The following is a 23,191-nucleotide window of genomic DNA, read 5'->3' on the forward strand; positions in this document are numbered from 1 at the left end:
AGGAGCCCTTTTTTTTGTTAAGGTAGACACATTTTAGAGTTTTGAGTTGAAAATATGAGTTCTTTGGCGGTTCAGGTATGGGGTTTCCTTTTCTTTTGTAGCACAGCAGGTGGCGGTAGTGGACCGCAAAGCAACGGCAAAGACTGATTTTGACCGGTGGGGCTTCCGTACATGTGTTGGTCGTAGTCGGTAAACGTGTGATGGGTAGTTGCGATCGTTTTGGAAACGCCAAATAATTATACATATACAAGGGAAATCCATGAATGGACGTTTAGATTTTATAAACCCTTACCTAGTTCCCCGATAGTTTCCTGTTTATCACGCTGGTGGAGATGCGTATTAACGTAAACGGTCGACGTGACATTGACAGATCGCTTTTAGCTACTTTAAAACTGTAACCGGTGTCTGTTTGTTGAACGCTATAATGTTGGCAGCGTTGTCTCGATTTAAAATCCCTCGCCGACCATCCTCGGAATTACTTTTAAGATGTATTTTCGAACAAAAGGTCGAAAGAGGTGAGCTGAGCCCCCTCACACTCAGTTCTGTGACTTGTAGTAGGAAAGTCGGCGGTGTCAGAGATGTCAGCACCTCGAGTACACTGTGCACCAAAGTCCGCGGAAACTCCAAGAAAAGGGAGCTGTCTGAAAAGAAACTGGTATGTTACGTTAAAGCGTATTTTACACGTCTTATTTCTCAGGATATTTGCATATTTACAAAGCATAAACACACCTGTCGTGGAGACTATCAGAGTCGTAAGCATGGTTCACTCTACTGTGACATTGCTTCTTTTTGCGCCTCACAGACCCGTCACTTTGTGGACCACCGCCGTGTGAAGCTGGTGGCTGGGTCAGGGGGTAAAGGGGCCAGCAGCTTTCACAGTGAGCCTCGGAAAGAGTGGGGTGGACCGGATGGAGGGAATGGAGGTGACGGAGGAAGCATCATTATAAAGGGTAAGTTTGATTGGTTACAGGAATGTTTATTTGCACTATTTGCTATGTAGAAGTCAATATACTCTCAAGAGCAAACATACGGTAATTTTTCAATCTTCCGTTGTTCAGTTTCTGTGAGCCTGTGTGAATTGAAGCCTCAGCTTTTTGCTCTTAGCTGGCAGGAGTGGCGCCCGATGTAGTTTTTATGCTGCTGTAGCCCAACTGCTTCAAGGTTCAGCAGGTTGTCTTCCTATCAGCTCACCTCTGACCTCTGAAATCAACAAGGCATCTTCACCTGCTGAGAACTGCTGCTCACTGGATATTTTCTCTTTTCAAGACTGTTATGTATAAATCTTTGAGACCATTGTGCTGGAAAATTCCAGTAAACAAGTTTCTAAAATACTCACACCAGCCCTCCTGGCACCAACAATCCAGTCACATTCAAAGCAACTTAAGTCATGTTTCTTCGCCATATGGTGCTCTGTTTAAACTTGAGCAATTGGTCTTGACTGTGTCAAGATGTTTTATACATTAAGATGTTGCCATCTGATTAAATATATGTTTTAATGAGCACCTGGTGTACCTAATGAAGTGGCCGGTGAGTGTGTATAGACAGGAACCAAAGCCAGGATCAAATGGACAATAAATTCTTCAATAAGAATGAGTTTCTTCATGCTTTTATACGTATTCCTTTTTTGTCTGCTTTCAGCTGACCGCTTTGTCAAATCATTAGCACAAGTAGTTCCACTTTACAAGGGGGAGGATGGGGAATCGGGAGGCAGCAAGAACTGTTATGGTCGGAATGGCAGCCCAACCTACATTCGTGTGAGTCCCTGCATTTCATCATAAATGGCACCCACTTTGATCATGAGTCTGGCCTGACCTTACTTAACCTCTCCTGTGATGTTTTTTTTGTGTGTGTGTGTTTGCTTTTTTAAATCTGTAAAGGTACCATTAGGAACTGTAGTCAAGGAGCTGGGCAAAACCATACTGGACATGACTGAGCATGGTCAGGAGTATCTTGCTGCATTTGGAGGGGCTGGAGGGAAAGGGAACAGATTCTTTCTGTCAAATGAAAACCGTTCTCCAATGACAGCTACTCCTGGAATAACAGGCCAGGAGCGGCTCCTTCAACTGGAGCTTCGTACCATGGCACATGCTGGACTTGTGAGCAGACCCTGTTTCTGAAGAGAAAACTGGCGTCAGACTTTTCATCAATGCAGATGTATTGAAGTGTTTTTATTCTCTTTCATCCCATCAGGTTGGCTTTCCAAACGCTGGGAAATCATCTCTGTTGAGAGCCATCACCAATGCTAGACCTGCTGTGGCTGCTTACCCTTTTACAACTCTCAATCCTCATGTGGGCATAGTCAAGTACAGGGATCATGAGCAAGTTGCAGGTGGGTGGTTTTAAGCAAAGATTCTAATTGTCTATTGTAGGAGAAAAAAAAGGTTATTATTATAGTATATTACAGTATGATAAAGTTGAATGATGTTGTGATTTTTTTTTTTTTATCTTAACTTTATGCAGTTGCTGACATCCCAGGGATTATTCGAGGAGCCCATCTAAATCGAGGCTTAGGAATCTCCTTCTTGCGCCACATAGAGCGCTGTCGTTTCCTCCTTTTTGTTCTGGACTTGTCGGCTCAAGAGCCCTGGACCCAGCTCCAACATTTGCGTTATGAACTGGACCAGTATGAACCTGGACTGTCCCAGCGGCCTCAGGCTATCATAGCCAACAAAATGGACCTATCTGAGGCCCAGGAAAAGCTGGAAACTCTTAAAAGCCACGTTTCCCAGAGGGTCATCCCTGTTTCAGCTCTCACAGGACAAAACACAGAGGAGCTCATTCTCCACCTGAGAGAGTTGTATGATGGCTACATCCAAGGGGGAGGTAATGGGTGAAGGGAGATTCAATGGTAGGAAAAACTGGCTACTTGCTTAATAGAAAATGTGTATGATGAATATTTATATTGGACAATTTAGTCAGTATTTTAATTTCTCAATAAATAAATAAAATAATAAATAAAACATAAGAGTTTGGTGTTTAATTAATGATGGTATTTACACATACAATATTTAAATGTATTATTTTATAAAAGATGAACAGCAAAAGAGATTTTCAATGCTGCCTTTAAGTTTTACTTGATCAATTTTTTTTAAGATATGATTTGTCAGGAACAAAGTTATTGAGAGTTGAAAGTAGATGGAATTCCTTGCTAAACCAGCAGAGGGCATGTTTGTCATGTTTTATTGAACCTCAGTGGTAGTTATGTAAATAAAGCTCCATATAGTCAAAGTAAAGACATCTGAGGGTTTGTGGAGAACTTAGTACAGTTACTGTGGTGAGCAGGGAACTTCAATTGATTTTTACAAGCTCATAAAAAGATTGGTGGTTGTGTATGTGTGTGTAAATCTTTAGAAAGTGGTGTCACTACAAACTAATATTTTGGGGTAAATCTAAATATGACTTGCAGCTTTCTCTCCTGGAGCTGATGTGGTTTCAGAAATGTGTGTTAAATTTTCTGTCAGTGAACGTTATATGAGTTTTGAATTGAACAGAGTAAAATAGCCCATTATTGTCATTGTACGTTGTGGGTACACCGCAGCAACTGTGCAGGAATAAATAACAAACAGGAGAAATATATACAAAATGCTTGGTCAGAGTAGAGACTATGTCCGAAAAGCCCAGGGGAAGAAGGAGTTTGAGAGAGAGATATTTGTAAAATGCTAATTATAAAATCAGTACAGCCAGTTGGATAAACGTTGTTGACTGAGTTTATAATTTATAATGTTTATAATTTGATTATCAAGTCTGGTCCTCCTTTCATGTGGAAGCAATGGGCCACATTCCTAGCTATAATATGGTATAGCTCTTTGTGCACTTTGCGCAAAACAAACCATGTTAATAAGCTATATTCAATTTGTAAGTCTAAATGCGGTTTTTAAATAATTAAAAAAGCTTTTACTTACAAAGCTGCACCTCCACCAGGGGGCGGAAGAATCAACAAAAAACAGCCCTGATGCGCTGCAACTTTTAAAGTTAAATTTTAACAAAGGATTTGATAATGTTTGCAGGCACAAATAATAATTGCCATATAGAGCTGGGCGATAGAACGATAACGATATGTATCGCGATATAACTTTTACTCGATAGAGAAATTAAACTATCGCGATAGACCTCGCCACTCTTGTCCTCTTAAAAAAAAAAAAAAAAAAAAAAAAGGTCAGCCAATCCAAATTAAGTAGCGCAGAGCCGAACCAATCACAGCCGCAGCGTCACGTCGCGTGACTTGTTACATACAGCACAAGTGCCAAGCCGCACATGTGTATTTGTTTGTGAAGCAGCCAGCCACCGTACCGCCCGGGTGAATGAGTGTGCCGACTAGAAAAATCAACCGAGCGTGACCGAAGGTTACCGAAGAGAAAACAGATGATGGTTCCAATGCCGGAGAGATTGTCGAACGGAAGAGCCATAGAAGTTCCGTAGTGTGAAGGTATTTCGGCTATTTCAAGTCTGACAAAAAACAGAGTAGCGTGCACTGTAAATTGTGCCGAAAGCAAGTCTGGAAATACAATGAACTGGTGCATGCGTCACACTGTGCGCCACGTTATTGTTTCGGTGAAATGATTTTCTACAATACTGTTACTGTTAATTCTACTCTCTGCAGTGTTTAAATGCTTACATATACACACAGTTACTGTCCCTCCACACATACGACTCGGCTCTGCTTCTATGCCCCAGCTTTGTTTACTTTTTCCCACCGAGGCTTCTAGACTTCTGATTGGCCAACATTTCTGCACGGTTAGGAATCTAGCGCCACCTGCTGCTTTGGCATGTTCATAGCAGCGTTTTCCTTCATTTCTGCCTTTATGTGTGGACGGGATTATTTTTTAAAACAAACGGAAAATCTCCGTTTTCAAAAATACCCGTCTACGTGTGGACGTAGCCTCAGTCTCTGACTGGAAGCGCTAATTCGTCATTCGGCTTTTGTCAGACTAAAGTAACTGTTAAAACTGTTTGAAAAGCTAAGCTATACAACAAGGAGAGATTGAGAATTTCCTTTTAGTTCTCACTTTATTTGATATTGACAAAAGTTAGTCAGTTTTGTCTGTTCTTCTGTAAAACAAACTAAGATTTATTTTTAGAATTAATATTTTGTTTCTAAGTGGAATTGACAATTTAGTCTGTTTCGTTTGTTCTATTTTGAAACTTAAACGCTTTAGCGGCTGCCTTTTGTGTAGTTTGCAATATTTGCCTTTATTTATCTGAAAAAGTCTCATGTTCCTTAAGTACATCTACCCTGTTGAACTTCATCCATCCATTCGCGTCCGCTTAATGGAAGAACTTATTATGGGAAATAAATATTTAAATAAAAACAAGCTGCTGATTATTTCACATTTTACTTGTGAGCAACGGCACATTTAAATCTTACTAATAGATATCTTTATCGCCTGAAATGAAAAAAACATATCGTGATATGAAAAAATCTTATATCGCCCAGCTCTATTGCCATATCATTGTAACCTGTTTCTGGTCAAGAGATGAATAGACCTTCCAACTCAGGTTTGTTCACCATCATCTGGGGGAAAAAAAAGATTTTTTTTTCTCTTTAGCTAACAACGGTTTTCTTCACGAGCTAGCATAATAAGTGTGTCCTGTTTGGTGTTGTAAGTCAAGGATCAAGTAGACCGGAATTTCGCTATATATGATCTTTTTTCTTAACCAACAAGAGGTTAAGAAGTCTGTAACACCTCATAGCTGATTTTATTTCCTTTTTACTTTATCTCTGGGTAAGTTAATTTAAAACAAAAATGTAACCCAAGCAATTCGATTTAAAACTACAGTTTGATAAATGTATATGTATTGCTTATGCTTCTTATGTCTATTACTTCCTATGTCAATAAGATGTATACAGCACTGAAAGCAGTGTCTGATGTCAGAGTGATGTGTTAAATGACCCAGTATATCATCAAATGCCTCTGGGGAAGGATTAGCTGCCAGCCTGGGAAAACAAGGTCAGGAAGAGCACACTCAGCAATTTCTCCACTTTTAATTAAGTGTAGGGATGAACCTTTACAAGAGGTACTTACATCACTTTCCAGAATAAATTTGTTCTTTTGCTGGTCTCCTCAAATAGGTTATTTGAAAGAGCTGCAAAACACTATGCTTGATAGTTGGTATGAAGCATTTATGCTGATGCTCTCTGTAGTTTCCTCTTATGACCAGACTTGGTCTGGTCTGTTCAAAGGACATTTTCCAGAAGGGTTTGTTCAGATACAGTTTTGTAAACCTAATCAACACTGTCATGTTTCTAGAGAGAAAATGCTTTCTCATTTCAAACAATTCATAGGTTTTCTGTCCTTTTCTAATTGTGCTCTCATTAACTTTAACATTTAACAAGCTAATTGAGGCCTACATAGTTAACAATTATGGCATTGTGTTAACATACACTCCCATTCTTCAGACTTGAAAACTGTTAAAACCTCTGCCTGCACTTGCTGATGATAACAGAAACATTTTTTAAGTTGTATCTTCAGGCATTTTGTTACTAACAGCCTGTCACAAAAACATAATTTGTTCTGATTCCAGGAGTTTATTTATAGGATTGTCGGTAGATTAACGGCATAAAATAACATTTTTGTACTAACAAGACAGGAAAGGATTCACAGAAAGCAAGTAAACTTGAAATTTAACCATAGGAAAAATTAAAACTATGCCTTAAAAACTGTTGAGAACTCAAAATTACAGTAAAAAGCATTTCCCTGTTATGACTGTTGATAACCACATTCTCTATCTAACCACTATCACTGTCTAATGATATCGTAGTGAAAGTAGCATGTGAACCATTCTCATCTCTAAAGTCAAGTTTTCTTTTCCCATAACCCAGACCCCATCATATCATACTATCATCTCACACAATTAAGCTATACTCTGGCTTTGCGTTTTGTTAAGCTAATATTTAGATCAAGAGCAGCCATTTAAAATGCCTTACTTTTCATAATATTGTAATATACACTTATGAGACATATTAGAGACTATGAGTACTGAGCTGGCACTGAGCTCAAAGTTGTGATCTGTGGAGAGCATCCTGCTGGAGAGTATTCAAATTCTGAAAAATATAGACAAAGGGGTGAAAAAGAAGAGATAATACATTAATAACAGAATCTAGCTGTTTAGATCTATGTTTGCTGGATTTATTACTTTTTTGCTATTGCCTTATTTAGTAGAATTTTTAGAGAATATAGACAGAATCCCATTCAAGTCTTGAAAGTTAGAAGTAGAAAGTTGTATGAATTAGCTTGTTTCAGATGACTTAACAATAGCAACAAAAGTCTCTGTAAAAACCTTTCACACGAAAAGGTCTCATATTGCTTTACCCCAGGCTTAGGTTGTCCCTGCAGATGTCTCATTGCCATGTTTGAGGACGCTTCCAGTGGCTGGAAAAATCAAGCATTTAAATGTTAATAGTTTTGACCAGGTTTGCAAAAGTCTTAACACCTGCTTTTAAAAATCTGACAGATTTACTCAGTTATAATAAGAATAATTATTATAATAATCTGTACCATGCGTAACATTTTCATGACTAAATGATTGTGCCATTGAGCCTTCCTTTTGGGACTTTGAAATCAGTGCGCAGATTTCGGATACTCCAGGTACGGCTTTATTCATCACCTGAAAAGAAACCAAACAAAGAAATGTCAAACGTAATGTAATATCCAACGGTGCAATAGACTCACAATACTTGAAATGTGCAATTCCCTTGTATTCTTATTCCTATTTATTCTATTTATCCCTTTTGTATACTCTGTATTTATATATGTGTATATATGGTATATTTCTGCTCACATTCTGTAACTTCTGTCGGTGCAGTGCTATTGGAAACCAGATTTCCTGAAGGAACCCACCTGAGGGATATTAAAGTTTCATCTAATCTAATCTAATCTAAACCATGGCAGTATTTCATGTTTGAAATACAGTTGTCATCCAAGCCCATCATGCTAAGCTGGCTTGATGTACTTTTGTAGTTAATCTTGGAAAAAGACCAAATTCAAATGTTTTGACATCTTCTGTCCAAATTTCCAAACCTATATGTGACTTGGCTATTCTTAATGAAAATGTAAAAAAATAAAGACCTTTGACAAATAAACACTTATTTTCTTGGAACTATGTAGTTTTATTAAAGAGCAGAAAAGAAAACATTACACAAGCAGGAGTAAGTAGCATCTACATGTGCACAAAACACCCGCAAAAACCTTTAAATGGTCTCTCAGTCTAGTTCCGTAGGCTACACAATCAAGGGGAAGACTGCTTACTTGACAGTTGTCCAAAAGACAACCACTGACACGTTGCACAAGGAGGGCAAGACACAAAAGGTCATTGCAAAAGAGGCTGGCTGTTCACAGAGCGCTATGTCCAAGCACATTAATAGAGAGGCAAAGGGAAGGAAAAGATGTGGTCGAAAAAACTGTACAAGCAACAGGGATAACTGCACCCTCGAGAGGACTGTGAAACAAAACGCCTTCAAAAATGTGGGGGAGATTCACAAAGAGTGGACTGCAACTGGAGTCAGTGCTTTAAGAACCACTACGCACAGATGTATGCAAGACATGGGATTCAGCTGTCGCATTCCTTGTGTCAAGCCACTGTTGAACAACAGACAGTGTCAGAAGGGTCTCGCCTTAACCCTAACCCTAACCCTTGCCATGTCATCTGCTGGTGTTGCTCCACTGTGTTTTCTGAGGTCCAAAGTCAACACAGCCATATACCAGGAAGTTTTAGAGCACTTCATGCTTCCTGCTGCTGATCAACATTATGGAGATGCAGATTTCATTTTCCAACAGGACTTGGCACCTGCACACAGTGCCAAAGCTACCAGTATCTGGGACCATGGTATCCCTGTTCCTAATTGGCCAGCGAACTCACCTGACCTTAACCCCAGAGAAAATCTATGGGGTATTGTGAAGAGGAAGATGCGATTTGCGAGACCCGACAATGCAGAAGAGCTGAAGGCCACTATCAGAGCAACCTGGGCTCTCAGTGGGGCGATTGTGGCTCAAGAGTTTCGTCTTGTAATCGGAAGGTTGCCGATTCGAGCCCCGGCTCCGACAGTCTCGGTCGTTGTGTCCTTGGGCAAGACACTTCACCCGTTGTCTAGTGGTCACAGGGCCTGGTGGCGCCATGTCTGGCAGCCTCACCTCTGTTAGTGTGCCCCAGGGCAGCTGTGGCTACAATGTAGCTTGCCATCACCAGTGCGTGATTGGGTGGATGACTGAATGTAGTGTAAAGCACTTTTGGGTCCATAGGGACTAAGTAAAGCGCTATACAAATGCATTTACCGTTTACCTGAGCAGTGCCACAGACTGATCAAATCTATGCCATCCCGCAGTGCTGCAGTAATTCAGGTAAAAGGAGCCCCAACTACGGCAGAAATGAGCTTCCTCCGAAGGGTGGCTGGCCTCTCCCTTAGAGATAGGGTGAGAAGTTCGGCCATCCGGGAGGGGCTCAGAGTAGAGCAGCTGCTGCTCCACATCGAAAGGAGCCAGCTGAGGTGGTTCGGGCATCTGACAAGGATGCCCCCTGGGCGCCTCCTGGGTGAGGTGTTCCAGGCATGTCCCACCGGGAGGAGGCCCCGGGGCAGACCCAGGACACGCTGGAGAGATTATATCTCTCGGCTGGCCTGGGAACGCCTTGGTATTCCCCCGGATAAGCTGGAGGAGGTGGCTGGGGAGAGGGAGGTCTGGGCCTCTTTGCTTAGGCTGCTGCCCCCGCGACCCGGCCCCGGATAAAGCGGATGAAGATGGATGGATGGATGGAGCCCCAACTAAGTATTGCGTGCTGTACTTGCTCATACTTTTCAGTTGGCCAAGAATTCTAAAAATCCTTTCTTTGTATTGGTCTTAAGTAATATTCTACTTTTTTGAGATACTGAATTTGGGGTTTTCATTAGTTGTCAGTTATAGTCATCAAAATTAAAAGAAATAAACACTTGAAATATATCAGTCTGTGTGGAATGAATGTAACCATTATACAAGTCTCACTTTTCGAATGGAATTAGTGAAATAAATCAACTTTTTGATGATATTCTAATTACATGATTGGCACCTGTATTTAGGACAGTTTTGTGTTATTTCAGGTTTAATGTTTTTTTAACAGGATGATAAGTGTGTAATCAGCTCAAAGTAAATTGCGGTCACTCGTAATAGTAAAAAATAAGTTCAATGGCACAGACGATTAAGACACATTATATTTGGATTTATGTTACAATGATGGCACCTTGTATAGCAACTGCCTGCTCCTTTTGGGCTTTTCACAAGATTTGTTGAACATACAACCTAAAATATCACAAGAACAGTTTTATAATTTGTCCAGTAGTGATAGTTGATAATAAAAGTGTCCAATGCCAATTTTTATTTGGACTTTGTGACTTTTGCAGGAATTAATTTTCGCACATGTCATACTCCTCTAAGTGGCCATGCATCACAGTTGAATGATTTGTGACAGGCTGCAATTCAGAGCCACTCATTAAAAAAAAAAAAAAAACAGCTAAAAAATTGTATTATTACAAAAATATATATTTTGCAACACTTACTGGATTCGTTGTGACAGTTTTAACGTGAGATATTTCTTGCATCTGGTTCTCTTTTTGGTTCCCGACACCTGCTTCAGAAATAGTAATAGTGTTTTAAGTTTTTCCACCAAAACCAGTCACAATTGTACGGAAGAGGATTAGGGCCACTGGAAAAAAAAAAAAAAGAATTCTGACTTTAATCTCAGAATTCTGACTTTAATCCCAGAATTCTGAGAATAAAGTCAGAATTCTTTTTTTTTTTCCAGTGGCCCTAATCCTCTTCCGTAGTTATGTGTGTAGCAAGTGAAAATAAAATAAAATAAACAATAAAATCAAAGGTGAATCAAATAGACCAATATGGCAAGCCGGGATGGTCCATTTGGTAAAGTAAATCCGTTGGGTATCTTTCTTTGCCTTTAGACAATAATTCTGATGGCAAAAGCACCAAACGGGACAGGCGAAAAAACGAAAAGCGAAAAGTGCTTTAATTCATCTGATTTTTTTTCCATTTTATAAATACATTCTTAAATAAATACACCTGATATAAACTTTTAAGTCAAAGCTTGAAAAATGTATTTTTGAGCTCATTAACAGCTGTTTATTTGGAGAGATGTAGTCCTTACTGGACAGCCAACACAAACATATGATTATATATGTAGTACATGATGCACTACCCGAGATTAAACAGTATCTCCAAAGTGTTGTGATTTACAGATTCGCTTGCTAGGCCTCTTTGGGTTTTTATAAGGAAGGGCATCCAGCATTAAAATGTGTTGGATCAAAACATGCTGCTACAGTCTGTAGCGACCCCTTGTGGATATGGGAGCAATCAAGTAGCACTGGAGGTTAAACAGAAATATTTAAAATGAGCTCAACCATAAACAACTGCATCATTAATACTGATTCACATAACACTGTAAGTACTTTTTCATTTGATTGAATTTATGTACAGTTTGGCATTAATACAGTTTTATGTGTAATATGCTATTGTTACTTTTGCTAAGGGATCTTACATGATTTCTCCAGCACGTCATTGTGAGCTCAAGGAAATAATTAGATATAAACTTTATAATATTTCAGCCAGTTAGGTGTGCAGAACAGTGGTGATGTAAGACTTTTGCACAGAACTGTACTGCAGCCTTCCCTGTTGAAGTTGATGTGGTTTTAGAGAATTCTGTCTCACATATTCTTGCAGTGGGCATGCTGGGGGGTGCCAATGCTACCCCTCAGCCTCCTAGTAGATACAACTGTGGTATCAATTTCAAACTCCTTGTCGTCTTGTTCTCAAGATATTGCATTCACAGAATTTTCAGAAAACCTGACCTCTGACCTGGAGGTCAAGGTCACCGAAATGCAAACTCATCTGAAATTTTTAGTAGCTGCACCTTTTGTATGAAATTCAAAATCCTACATCACCTCATTTTGTGGTCAAGGTAACTGGGATTCTGACCTTTTTGGGACCTGTACAACTGCAGTGAAAACTCTGGATGCACTGACTGTCCCAAGTCTGATATTAGATGCATATCTAAAGATGCATGTGTAATTTACTTTTTGTGAATAAAATGTTGACAGAGGCTGCCAAAAGCAGCACGATGAAAAAAATGACCCCCCCCCCCCCCCCCCCCCCAAGGTTTATGATTATGGAAGTTGAGACATGCCATAATCAGTGGCGTAACCAAGCTGATGAGTAAATCAGATGCTATCATGTGAAATACGAACTACAAGCCATGATTCCATAGTTTGTAGAACCACCGCCAACAAACTGAAGTCTAAAATGGTTGTGGAGGAATTTTGTCCCATGTCGTTGGTTCTGTTTTATAAGGTTTGCAGGTTTTTATTTATGCAGAGTTTTTGTAAAGTCCTACCACAACGTGATTCGTTAGTTTTTTTTAGCTATTCTGTTGTAGATTTTCTGGTGTACTTGGAACCATTGTCCTGTTGCGTGACCCTTTTTTGGCCAAGCTTTAGTTGATGGACTTATTATGATTTATTATCAGTATTTTTCTGAACAAGTGGAGCAATAGAAGTTGACTGCTTTGAGACTGCTTCCTTTTTACTTACAGTTGTTTTTATTTCTTTTATGTTCAGATTTCCATCTGTTGCAATAGACTAATCTTTACTAAAAGCACATTTTGGCATCGAATATGTCACCCCAAATAAATAAAGCTTTGTCTACAGAAAAGTTTAGGATTTTGACTTTAACCCATCTGACAAATCTAAAGCTTTGATAAGAAACCTGAGAGTTATTTTACTCATCTTTGGATGTTTTTTAATTAGTGAGAAAAATGTGCAATGACAAAGCTTACAAGAATGCCATTTAGAATGAAAAACTAATTCAGTCAGGCTTGTGTAGAAGCTTCTGACAGATTTAGACATTAATGAAATGTGAGTAAGTCATTAGATATTTACTAAGTTTAGTAAATATAATTTTAATGCACTTCCCAACATTACCTTTGCTGGTATGAGTGTTCAGAAGTATTTTTACTGTATGAATATGGCTTAATATAACTAGGCACAAATACAAATATAACAATTTCTTTGTAAAACCACAAGGAGTCAGTGTTTCACAAGAATTAGATTAATAAACATGATAGTGATAGTTCTATAGTGAGAATCTTGTTTGAGAGGTTCAGATTAACACATTTATTAGTATTACCACTATACAAACATTTGATGCACATAAAACATGGTTACAATGATCCTTAGAAGCATATTAACTAGTTTATTAGATGCACCCAGATGCTCAGACAGTGTGGGAGAAGGCCGACCATCCTCCTCACCGAAGCAGTCAGCAGACTTACTGTCCTGCATGTACAAACATGAAAACACCCATACAACCACAGATACCCGAGAGCACGCCCACGCCAGCACCTTTTGATAACGTGGAGTCTAAACAACAAAATGAGAACAAGTTTGACAAGTTCGTCGTGCCAAAATGGAAATACTGTGGAATTACATTACAGCGGCAGTCATCATTTATTCTGGAGAAAGCTTTTACTTGCACAAGACACACCTGCATGCCTTTAAGATTCATGCATTCAAGCTTAACTCTGTTTTTTTAAAGGCCTGACAACCTCTAATGGACAAAGAAAACAGTTCACACGCTTGAAATATATTATTTCGCAATAGAAAAAGATAAAAAAGTGACCTTAAAAAACACTTTTGAGAACAGAAGCTCAAGATAACCCAAACGAAAGTAGAAAGCATTACCCTCTTAGTACAATTGATCGTATGTTTCCCAAAGTGCAAATAAGCAGATTTGATAAATACCATATTCACCCCTCTGCATTAGTTTTTGCATTACCCAGTCTTTATTGTAAACATTATGACATGACACTGCATCTTACCATACCATGCTCCCAGACAACTGAATAAATATTTATGACTTTTCATATTGTACCTTATACTTGAGGTCTGGTGACTTTATTGTGAAATGTAAACCTCATTTAATGTGAGTTTCTGCCAGTTTAGTTCATGGCTTTCCTCTTGGACAAGAGTTGCTGTTTGGATTTTCTGTATTGTGGTGACATCACTAGGCATGCAGACTGAGGCCAGAGTAGTGAACTTGTCACACAGATCCATTTCAGGGTCAAAGGAAACATCAGCAATGGAGATTGAATCAAGCTCAAAGTTATGCTCTGTGTCTCCCTCCTCATTATATACACGAGGCAGATAATTGCCCAGTTCCTTTCCTTGTTCCTGGAGAGCATTTATCCTTTTTGGTATTACCTCATTTAGTAGCTGGTTTCGTTGGTCTAGTCCCATATAAATCTTAAAAAGTAGAAACAGGAAGTTGTATGAATTTTCTTTTTTGAAATATTATTATATTAGAATTTAAATAGGAATTAAGGTAAGACAAGACTTTGTAGTTGACCATAAATGACAAAACTGTAGAAAATGTTGCTTTACCCCATGCTTAGATTGAACCTGCAGATGTGCCGTTCCTTTGTTGGATGATCCTCCGAGTGACTGAAAAAATCAAGCATTTAAATAGTTAAGCAAAATTCTTAACACCGGACTATTTAAATATGACACATGTACTTAATGATAACAAGAGTAAGTACAAGTTTTATAAGAAAAATCTCTGTACCATGCGCATAAAGCTTCCACGAGTAAAACCTTGTGCCATTGAGCTTTCCCTTTGAAAAGCTGAGATTATTGACCCGGTTTGTGATGCTCCACGTACGGCTTCATCTATCAGCTGAAAAGAAACCAAACAAACAAATGTCAAAGAATGACAGCATTTCATGGTTGAAATCATTTTAATTATGATTAGGCTTGTCCTCCAAGCCTATCATACTTGGATCATGTTAGAGCAAGGCTGTCAGTTGATACTGTACTTTTCTGTGTTTAAAACCTTTTAAAAATAAAAGAGCAAGGGACTAAAGAAGAACACATTACACAAGTTAAACCAAGTAGCATATATTATGCTACTTGCATACTACTTGCATAATAATATGCACACACAGTGGCTGCTCTCTGTCCCGACAAAACTGTGTTCCCGTCTTTGACTTGAATTAAGGATTTTTATCAGTTATTCAGTGTTTTAATGAGTATTTGGCAGCAGGATTATGTGTATATAATCATCTCCAATTATGTAATAATGCCAATATTCATCTTTATTATCTATCCTGTAATATGCGGCTGTTGTTACATCGACAATACCTGTTAACAACAAAATTTGTTCCATAGTAGGAATTGCATGCAACAGCCACTTCATTAGGAATAACTGTTCAACTGCTCATTAATGCACATTTCTAATTAGCCAACCACATTCCATCAACTCAGTGTTACTGGCAGAGGGGTGATGGGGAGACGGGTGAACAGCTTTGAGTTGCTAGGATGGCAACAGTAAAAACTACTCGATCCTCCCAGGGTAGGCAGAAGTGCATCTCTTAATGGAAACAGGGAAACCTGAAACCAATGGGCTACAGTCTTCTGATGGCTCCTTCCAGTAAAATAATGTGCAACACCAAAACTGGTTTCTTGAACATAACAATGACTTCGCTATACTCAAATGGCATACTTTAATTCACAGTCTCCAGATCTCAATCCAGCAGAGCATCTATGGGATGTGGTGGAATTGGAGATTTGCACTTCTGCAAAATTTGTTAAACACTATCATATCAATAGGAACCAACATTTCTGAGGTATACTTCTAGCACCTTGTTGAATACATCCCATTATGACGACAAAAGGGTACTTGCAAGGTGTAACTAACAAAGTGGCTGGTGAGTGGAAATTATAAAATAGTTCTGGAAAATTTAACATCAAAAGGACTCATGTTGCTTTACCCCATGCCTGGATTGCCACTGGAGATGTTTCATTCCACTATTTGATATTGCTCCCAGTGACTGGAAAAATCAAGCATTAACTGGTTAATACTTTTGAAACTTCACAGAAAAGCAAAATGTCAAGAACCAGCAAAATCCTTAACAACCACTTCGTCAAACAGATGTACTCAATACTACTACTACTACTAATTATACTAATACTAATAATAATCTCAGTACCTTCCGCATGATGGTTCCACGAATAAATGCTGACCCTGATCCTTCCCCCCGGTACTGTGAGGTTAGTGAGTTCATTTGTGATCCTCCATGTACTGCTTCATTCATCAGCTGAAGAAAAAACCGCAAAACAAACACATCAAACCATGACATTGTTTCCTGGCACAAATGATTTCAATAAGAATCCATTTGCTAAAGTCTATGATAACATACAATGTAAAAAAGCAAGGCCAGCAGATTGTTCTGTGCTTTTTTAGTTTTCAATCAATCTCATAAAAAAAGGACCAAAACCCGAAAGAAATAAAGACTTCGTTTTTTGTTCTAAGGCTAAACAGTTTCTTGAAAGAGCAGGGGACTAACCCTACATCTCAACTGTGAAGCAAATGGGCTACAGCAGCAGCAGATGACCACACTGTCACTCTTGTCAACTAAAAACAGGAAACTGAGGCTATGTTTTACATAGGCTCACCAAAAACAGACAAGAGAACATTGGATGTATTGGCTTCTGTTGTGAAGTATATGATAGGAACAGTTGCATAAACAACATCTAAGCACAGGTTCATCCATCCTTATAGAAATGATTCAATCAGGTGGGGGTGATGTAATGGCGTGGGCGATATTTTCTTGGTATACTTTGGACCCCTTAGGACAAAGTCAACATCATTTAAATGCCACAGCCTACCTGAGTATTACTGCTGACCACGTCTGTCCCTTTATGACCACAGTGTACCCAAATTTGGATGGCTGCTTCCAGCAAAATAAGGCACCATGTCACAAATCTCAAATCATTTCATGCTGGTTTCTTGTAGAATTAAGTCAGTTCTGACAGAAAAGGTGGTCCAGCACTTTCAGAAGGTTTCATATGAAAAGAAATATTACATACCCCACTCACAGATTGTCCCTGGTGATATCCCATTCCCACGTTTGATCCCCGCTGTGACTGAAAAATCAAGCATTTAAATACTTCTGAGATTTGATAAATTTCATGAACAGAAAATTATGATGAGCAAAATTCTTAACTTCTACCTGTTTAAGTATCACAGGTTTACTTAGTGATAATAACAAATAAAACAACAGTAATCATAATATCTGTACCATGTGCATAAAGCTTCCACGAATGAAAGGTTGTGCCACCGAGCTTTCTTTTTGATACTTGAGGAATTCTGTGCTGGTTTCTGAGTCATTTAGAAGAAACGCCTGAAAAACATCAAATATTTCTCACAATGCATGGTATATTACAAAAATACTCTTTACAAACTAGTTATTACAATAATATATATTTTGTAGCACTTACTGGACTCATTTTCACAGTTTTAACTTGAGATATTTCTTGCATCGCATTTCCATTCTGATTCACAATGGCCACCTTGACAAAGTAATGATGTTTTAAGGTTTTTATACCAAAAACGAGAAGTTATGTTTACATAATTTCAGTCATTACAATTGCTGAAGTAGGGATAATTACTTTTAAAAAGTCAGGCAAAATGAATCTTTAATTTAAAAACCAACAAATATCTGTGTGTGTGAGCATTTGAGTGTGTGTGTAAGTGTGATTTATGATAAATGTATTTACCGAACAGTCTGTTCCTGGATTCTCAGTGTTAGACTTCATCAGTTGTTGTTCAGAAGATAAATCCTCTTTGATTTCCAAGATCTGTTTTTTGCAGGACATCAGAAGAGCCAAAAGTAGCAAACCTGGAGCATAAAGACCACACACACAAATATATGACATACAAAACATGCTAGATGTTTATTGCTGTTATAATTCTGTTATTTTTACTTTAAATAAATATTAAAAAAAAAACTGTTTTTCAAAATCTTAACAAGTATAAAAATAAGTACTTAAATCTAACTGAAAAACACCCATCGAAAACTCATTTACATTTTTTTCCTGAAAAAGTCCAAAGCTTATTATTAAAGTCAAAGTTATTTCTTATTGTTAGACCTTTTTTATTATTACATTTTAATCGTTTTTAAATAACAACAACAAATATAAATGAGGATATCTTATTTATAATGATGGAAATATTTGAAACATGTGTCCAACCTGTGATCAGCAGCATGGCCAAAAAAATCATTCCCACTCCCCCTGCTCCTAGTGTGGTGCCAGATGTCCTCACATGACAGTTTGGGGTTTCTGAGTCTAAGCAGCTGCAAACAGTAACTGACAGGTTGTGGAAAGCTGATTTCCCCTGTTGGTCAGAAACTTCTAGCGACAGCTCATGGTGATTGGAATGAACTGTAGGCTCTTTAACCAAGTTGACTGAATAACCTGTGTGTCCAAAATGAATACATAATCAGATGTATAACAGTCATTGTGGCAGTCTATGTATATACTACTTATACTTTTATATAAAGGAGGCTTAGAAGTATATTTAATACAAGTGACATTGTTTTTGTGAGTAATATAAGGTTGACTATCTGCAGACTCTAAAGCTTACCAGTGACAGGGTCAATCTTCCACTTGCCCTCAACATCTCCATGGAGCTTGAAGGTGAAAGGGCCACTGTAGGGCTCAACATCTGAGTCCAAGGCTGTGATGTTGGCAAAGGATTGTCCGTCAGATTGGCACATTTCAATTGTGCTTACAACCAGGTATGGAGTATGATCATTGTCATCTCTAACATAGATACTAAGAGTTGCAGTGCTTGTCATTTGTGGTTTCCCTGGTGATGAAAAAGTATTGCAACTTGTTTAGAAATGTAATGAGGAAATGTAAATGAATAATTGGCCAAATATGTAAATACTTGTCGATTCATACCATCGTCAACAGCACATATTGTGACTACATAAATGTTGTCTTTAACAAACTCTGACTCTCGATCCAAGGGCTTTGATGTTGTTATGTTTCCAGTGTCAGGGTCCACTTTAATCCAACCAGCTGGATCGTGTCCTATAATGTATCTGAAATGGTTTGTTAGTCATTTTCAAAGTGTCTACTGATGTAGTAATGCTGTATGTTTTTGTCTTGTAGAAGTGACATGTAGTTGTATAGTTGTCAAGACTTACTTAAATGTGTTTTTGTTGGCAACATCAGGGTCTTTAGCTGTGAGTGTTGCCAGGTATTGGCCTTCCTTAACATTCTCAGTGACCACAGTTTCTATGGAAGTCTTGTCAAAAACTGGAGGCTCATTGACATCCTCAACAGCCACGATCACTTGACGGCTGGATGCAACTGTTCCAGCCACGAAGCTCATTGCAGACCCAGTAGCAGCGGAACCAGATATGGTAACTACTTTCCAAAGACCAATGGAGCTGCGTTTTTCCACTTTGCATGAATAATAGGGGATCTCATTCTCTACAGTGATAGTTATATTCTTCAGAGCACCATCTTCATAGTTTAAAGCCTGTAAAAGAGCATAACTGTTGGAGTCAAATTGTTAAATGTTGTCATTGTGTTACTTAAATTTGTAAATCATGGAAATAAAAGGCTGCGAGGAAGGCTGTTTATTTGATTCTGGCTAGGAGACAGGTGAGGAGTGTTCAGCTCCCACTGCCAGTCTCCCTTGCTAGCAAGTAAAAGCTGTTCATCTTGCTTCCTTGCTTGACGTTAACGGGAATAGGTTTCTAAACCAGCGGGGCCTGTGGAAGCGCAGACCCAACAATAACTTATCATATTTTTCCAGGGCTTTTTAAATCATAGCTTTGGTTAAAACTGTTTGCTACCCGATTAAAATTGCTTTTAGCTTGAATAAAGCCATATCGATTTGTTAAAATCCCGAATCGATTTTTAAATATAAATGTACTTTGCCAGAAATGCCAGAATCTCACAAAACTATTTCAGCAACCACAAAACAGCTAAAACAGTAAATGAAAGCAGGTAAATGGATTCCACAAAAAGACTCTCGCACAGAGCGCGGACCCGATGCATCACAGTGAGTGAGATTTCGGCTTTCTTTCACATAAACAGTCAGTGCTGAAAGTCGACAGCTCACAGATTCTGATAGGTCGGGGCTGCGCTTTGTGTTTTTGTCTTTTTTTGCACTAGATTGTAAAGCTGTAGGTTTTGTCCCTCTCCAACCAAAATAGACTGAACCAGCAGCAAAAGAAGATCAAAACTATGCTTCGCCGCTTCACATTTCACTTTACATAAACATCGTCATGAATTCCCTCTTACTTTTGCTGTTTTGCTTCCACTATGATAAAATCACACTTCCTGCACAGCTCTCTCTCTCTCAGTGCACTTCAAGAACAGTTTCCCCATCTCAAATCTGTTTTCTGCATGATTTGCTTGCTTATTTCCAAGCAGTCTACTGTTGTTTACAGCACTGTTGGTCACTGAATTTTCTTATATAAATGACTTCTGACAACAAAGTCTCATTTCTGCTGTTCAATACTGAATAAATATAAACTTTTTAAACTTATGCGAAATTGCAAAACGCTTAGCTGTGTCTAATAAAACCACTGTAATTTTGTTCTGCTTCACTTTAGCAGCATCAGGTATGTTCATATGCTGAGTCATGGTTTTCTTCCATTTTTGTTCTACTTCAAATTATTTTTAAGGTTATCTGCTATAAAAAGCCAGGCCAGGAAAATCTCTTTCATATTTTTCTGTGTTTTATATACTAATTTTTGAAGATAAAAAAGAGCTTATGTTGGTTAATTTAAAAAATGCAACAGGGTTTTTACCACAGAGACTGTTTTGAACTACTTAGATTGGAAAGTTTAGTCTACTGTAAACATAATCACAAAAATACCTTTTCCACATGGAGTAGTCCATCGTTTGTCTCAGGATCTGTAGTTATTCTAAAGTTGTTGTTTGTGTCTCCTTGGATTGTATATTTGGCTCTCCATGCTGGGGTTCCTCTGGTGTCTTCATCATGAACTTGTATACGTGAAACAAGAACATTTGTCTGTCCTTCTTTCACTTTTTCTGGGCCCTTGGGTCACAAAAGAGGAAGATGTAAAATAGGAAATGATTTTCATTGAATAAATTATTGTGACTGAAATAAGTAACTGCTAACTGTTTGCTGTGTGATGACAGGAAGGTGATTATTTCCATCTTCTATATTGATTATGATGGTGCAGGAGGTGGATAGCGGTTTTTCTCCATTGTCTTTGGCCTCCACTATAATGGTGTATTTCTCAGCTGTCTGATGGAGAAAAATAAAATTTTGCTCATCTTGAATGGATGTCAAAAATATTGAATTTAGTTGTACTATTGAAATTTGAGGAGATTCATGTTGAAAGATTAAAATGGAAAGTTTTAATTTTTCAAGCAGTAATTTCTCTCACCTCATGGTCCAGACATCCTTTAAAAGAAATGACTCCAATGCCTGTCTCATCGATCTCTTTGAAGTAGAACTCAAGATCCTTAGGTTTAGGTTTGACTGAAACTATGTTAAGGTCAACTTTGTTATATATCTCACTTATGTCTTGATCTGTTGCTTGAATTCTACCCACTTCAGTGCCTGTTAGTATCAAAAGGAAATAATGATTATTTTGTTTAGATTCACTGTCACAAAAACATAATTTTGACACCGTAGCATTAGTAATTTTAATAATATTTCTTTCCAAATGAGAAAATTACCCTGTGATGTTGACTCTTTTATGGTGAAAGTGTACTTTTCAAACAGAAATTTTGGAGGGTTGTCGTTTGTGTCCAAAATCTCTATATAAATCCCGAGCTGTGTCTCTATTTCATGTTTTTCTCTGTCAAGTGCTTTAAATTTAAGCTGCAATGGAAAGATGAAATAATCAAACCTCGCTCCATGCATAGCTTTTACTTTCCATTTAGATATTTTTTTTAAATTTCTTCTTACCTTAAGAGTTTTATATTGTTCGTAGTCCACCGAACGGAGGACCTTTATTTCTCCTGTATATGAATTGATTTCTAACACTTGCGTTGGTTCCTCATCGACACCTTCTCCTTGTATCATAAAAAGAACGAGGTCCTTCTCAACCTCAATCTGTATCAAACATAAGACACACGAGCAGTGAATTTTGGAATTATCTTTCCTTATTTCATGATATGTGTTACATTTTAAGGCATACACTCACTTTGCCCAGTGAATATGGGAAAGGTCCCTGATAACCTTCATCAATAGTAAAGGAATTAATGATCCAGTTTCTTTTTTGACGCAGCAAAAGTTGTGAAGATGATCTGTGGACTCCCCAACACTGCAAAAGATCACACTGGAAAGATTTCTTGCAGTAAATGTGCAGCACAGCATATTTATGAGTATCATATATATTATATATTATATTATATTCTTAGCAGATTTTTAATCTTTAAACACTGGCTATAACTCAGTATAATGTTGACAGACATAATCGTCATAAACACAATTAGTAAAACAATTAGACATATTTTTAAAATATTTGTGTTGAAATTTATGGCAGAAGTAATAAAAGATTACATGTAGTTTTACATACTTAAGCCTTACCAGAATCAAAAGTAGAATTGGGTGTATTAGTTCCATTTTATATCCACAGAACGGCTAGTTTTGAAGTGAATTCGTTGCAGACTACTACTTGAATGCACTTGAGTAGAAACTCAGCTGCATGCCAATGTGAGCTTTGGCAGAGAGATACCGGTGGGAGGGATATCTTTATAAATCAGCTGTATACGTCTAGCCATGAGGTAATCGTAATCTTTATCTGTATCTGTATGGGTGTGTACAGTTTTCACCTTGACTAACAGTACCCGCTTGCTTGAGAACCTATAATGATGCTAGAAAAGAAAAGAAAAAAACCCCAACTAAAAACCACGTAAAATCACATTTAAAAACATAATTAGTCTATGATATTATATTATGTATTATAATATATTATATAATATAGAATAGAATAGATAGAATTGCATTGTATTGTATTGCATCTGTGTGTCTGTGAGTATATGTATTTGTAACTGTATCTTGGGCAACTTTTATAGGTTCACTTAAATACATTGGAATAGATTATGGGTTTTTGCAACAGGCTAATCACCACAAAATGTCTAAAGGGACAATTTAAGATTTTTTGCTCACTTGTCTGTGTGTGCACACAACACACACCTTGATTTAGATACCTTTTGTGATTGAAGCGGCTATTTACAGAAAGGCAAGCAGACATGGTCGCCCCCTCAAACCACACAACAACAAAAATATATAAAAATATATCTACAATTACCAAATATGTTCTGTTAGCTGACACAAGTGGTGGAGGCATTTTTGCAAGGTCAGTGTTAAATGGCTTAAAT

At 38.0% G+C, this 23,191-nt stretch overlaps 2 protein-coding genes and 1 long non-coding RNA gene across 3 annotated transcripts; 1 reads left to right on the plus strand and 2 right to left on the minus strand.

The window, feature by feature from the left end:
- Positions 1 to 35: 35 nt before the first annotated feature.
- Positions 36 to 2,975, plus strand: mtg2 (mitochondrial ribosome-associated GTPase 2). Its single transcript, XM_082520194.1, has 6 exons — positions 36 to 655; positions 803 to 950; positions 1,639 to 1,754; positions 1,878 to 2,096; positions 2,191 to 2,329; positions 2,461 to 2,975. The coding sequence occupies exons 1-6, from the start codon at positions 425 to 427 to the stop codon at positions 2,832 to 2,834; spliced, it is 1,227 nt and encodes a 408-aa protein (XP_082376320.1). The 5' UTR covers positions 36 to 424; the 3' UTR covers positions 2,835 to 2,975.
- A 4,001-nt stretch (positions 2,976 to 6,976) lies between these two features.
- LOC309697955 lies at positions 6,977 to 7,517 on the minus strand. The gene is made up of 3 exons (XR_014273965.1): positions 7,497 to 7,517; positions 7,311 to 7,370; positions 6,977 to 7,042 (listed from the first exon to the last, which is right to left on the minus strand). It is a non-coding gene; the product is annotated as an uncharacterized lncRNA (long non-coding RNA).
- Positions 7,518 to 13,129: 5,612 nt separating this feature from the next.
- On the minus strand, positions 13,130 to 22,707 carry LOC309697948 (B-cadherin-like). Its single transcript, XM_082520183.1, has 20 exons — positions 22,398 to 22,707; positions 22,012 to 22,146; positions 21,774 to 21,920; positions 21,542 to 21,686; positions 21,247 to 21,422; positions 20,976 to 21,104; positions 20,709 to 20,891; positions 19,021 to 19,358; positions 18,773 to 18,915; positions 18,453 to 18,677; positions 18,059 to 18,283; positions 17,585 to 17,706; positions 17,306 to 17,377; positions 17,107 to 17,208; positions 16,895 to 16,951; positions 16,015 to 16,122; positions 15,796 to 15,855; positions 14,592 to 14,702; positions 14,411 to 14,470; positions 13,130 to 14,272 (listed from the first exon to the last, which is right to left on the minus strand). The coding sequence occupies exons 1-20, from the start codon at positions 22,431 to 22,433 to the stop codon at positions 13,925 to 13,927; spliced, it is 2,922 nt and encodes a 973-aa protein (XP_082376309.1). The 5' UTR covers positions 22,434 to 22,707; the 3' UTR covers positions 13,130 to 13,924.
- Between the last annotated feature and the right edge of the window lie 484 nt (positions 22,708 to 23,191).

This window comes from Aulonocara stuartgranti (assembly GCF_965226115.1).
Source record: "Aulonocara stuartgranti genome assembly, chromosome: 20".
Taxonomy (NCBI): Eukaryota; Metazoa; Chordata; class Actinopteri; order Cichliformes; family Cichlidae; genus Aulonocara; species Aulonocara stuartgranti.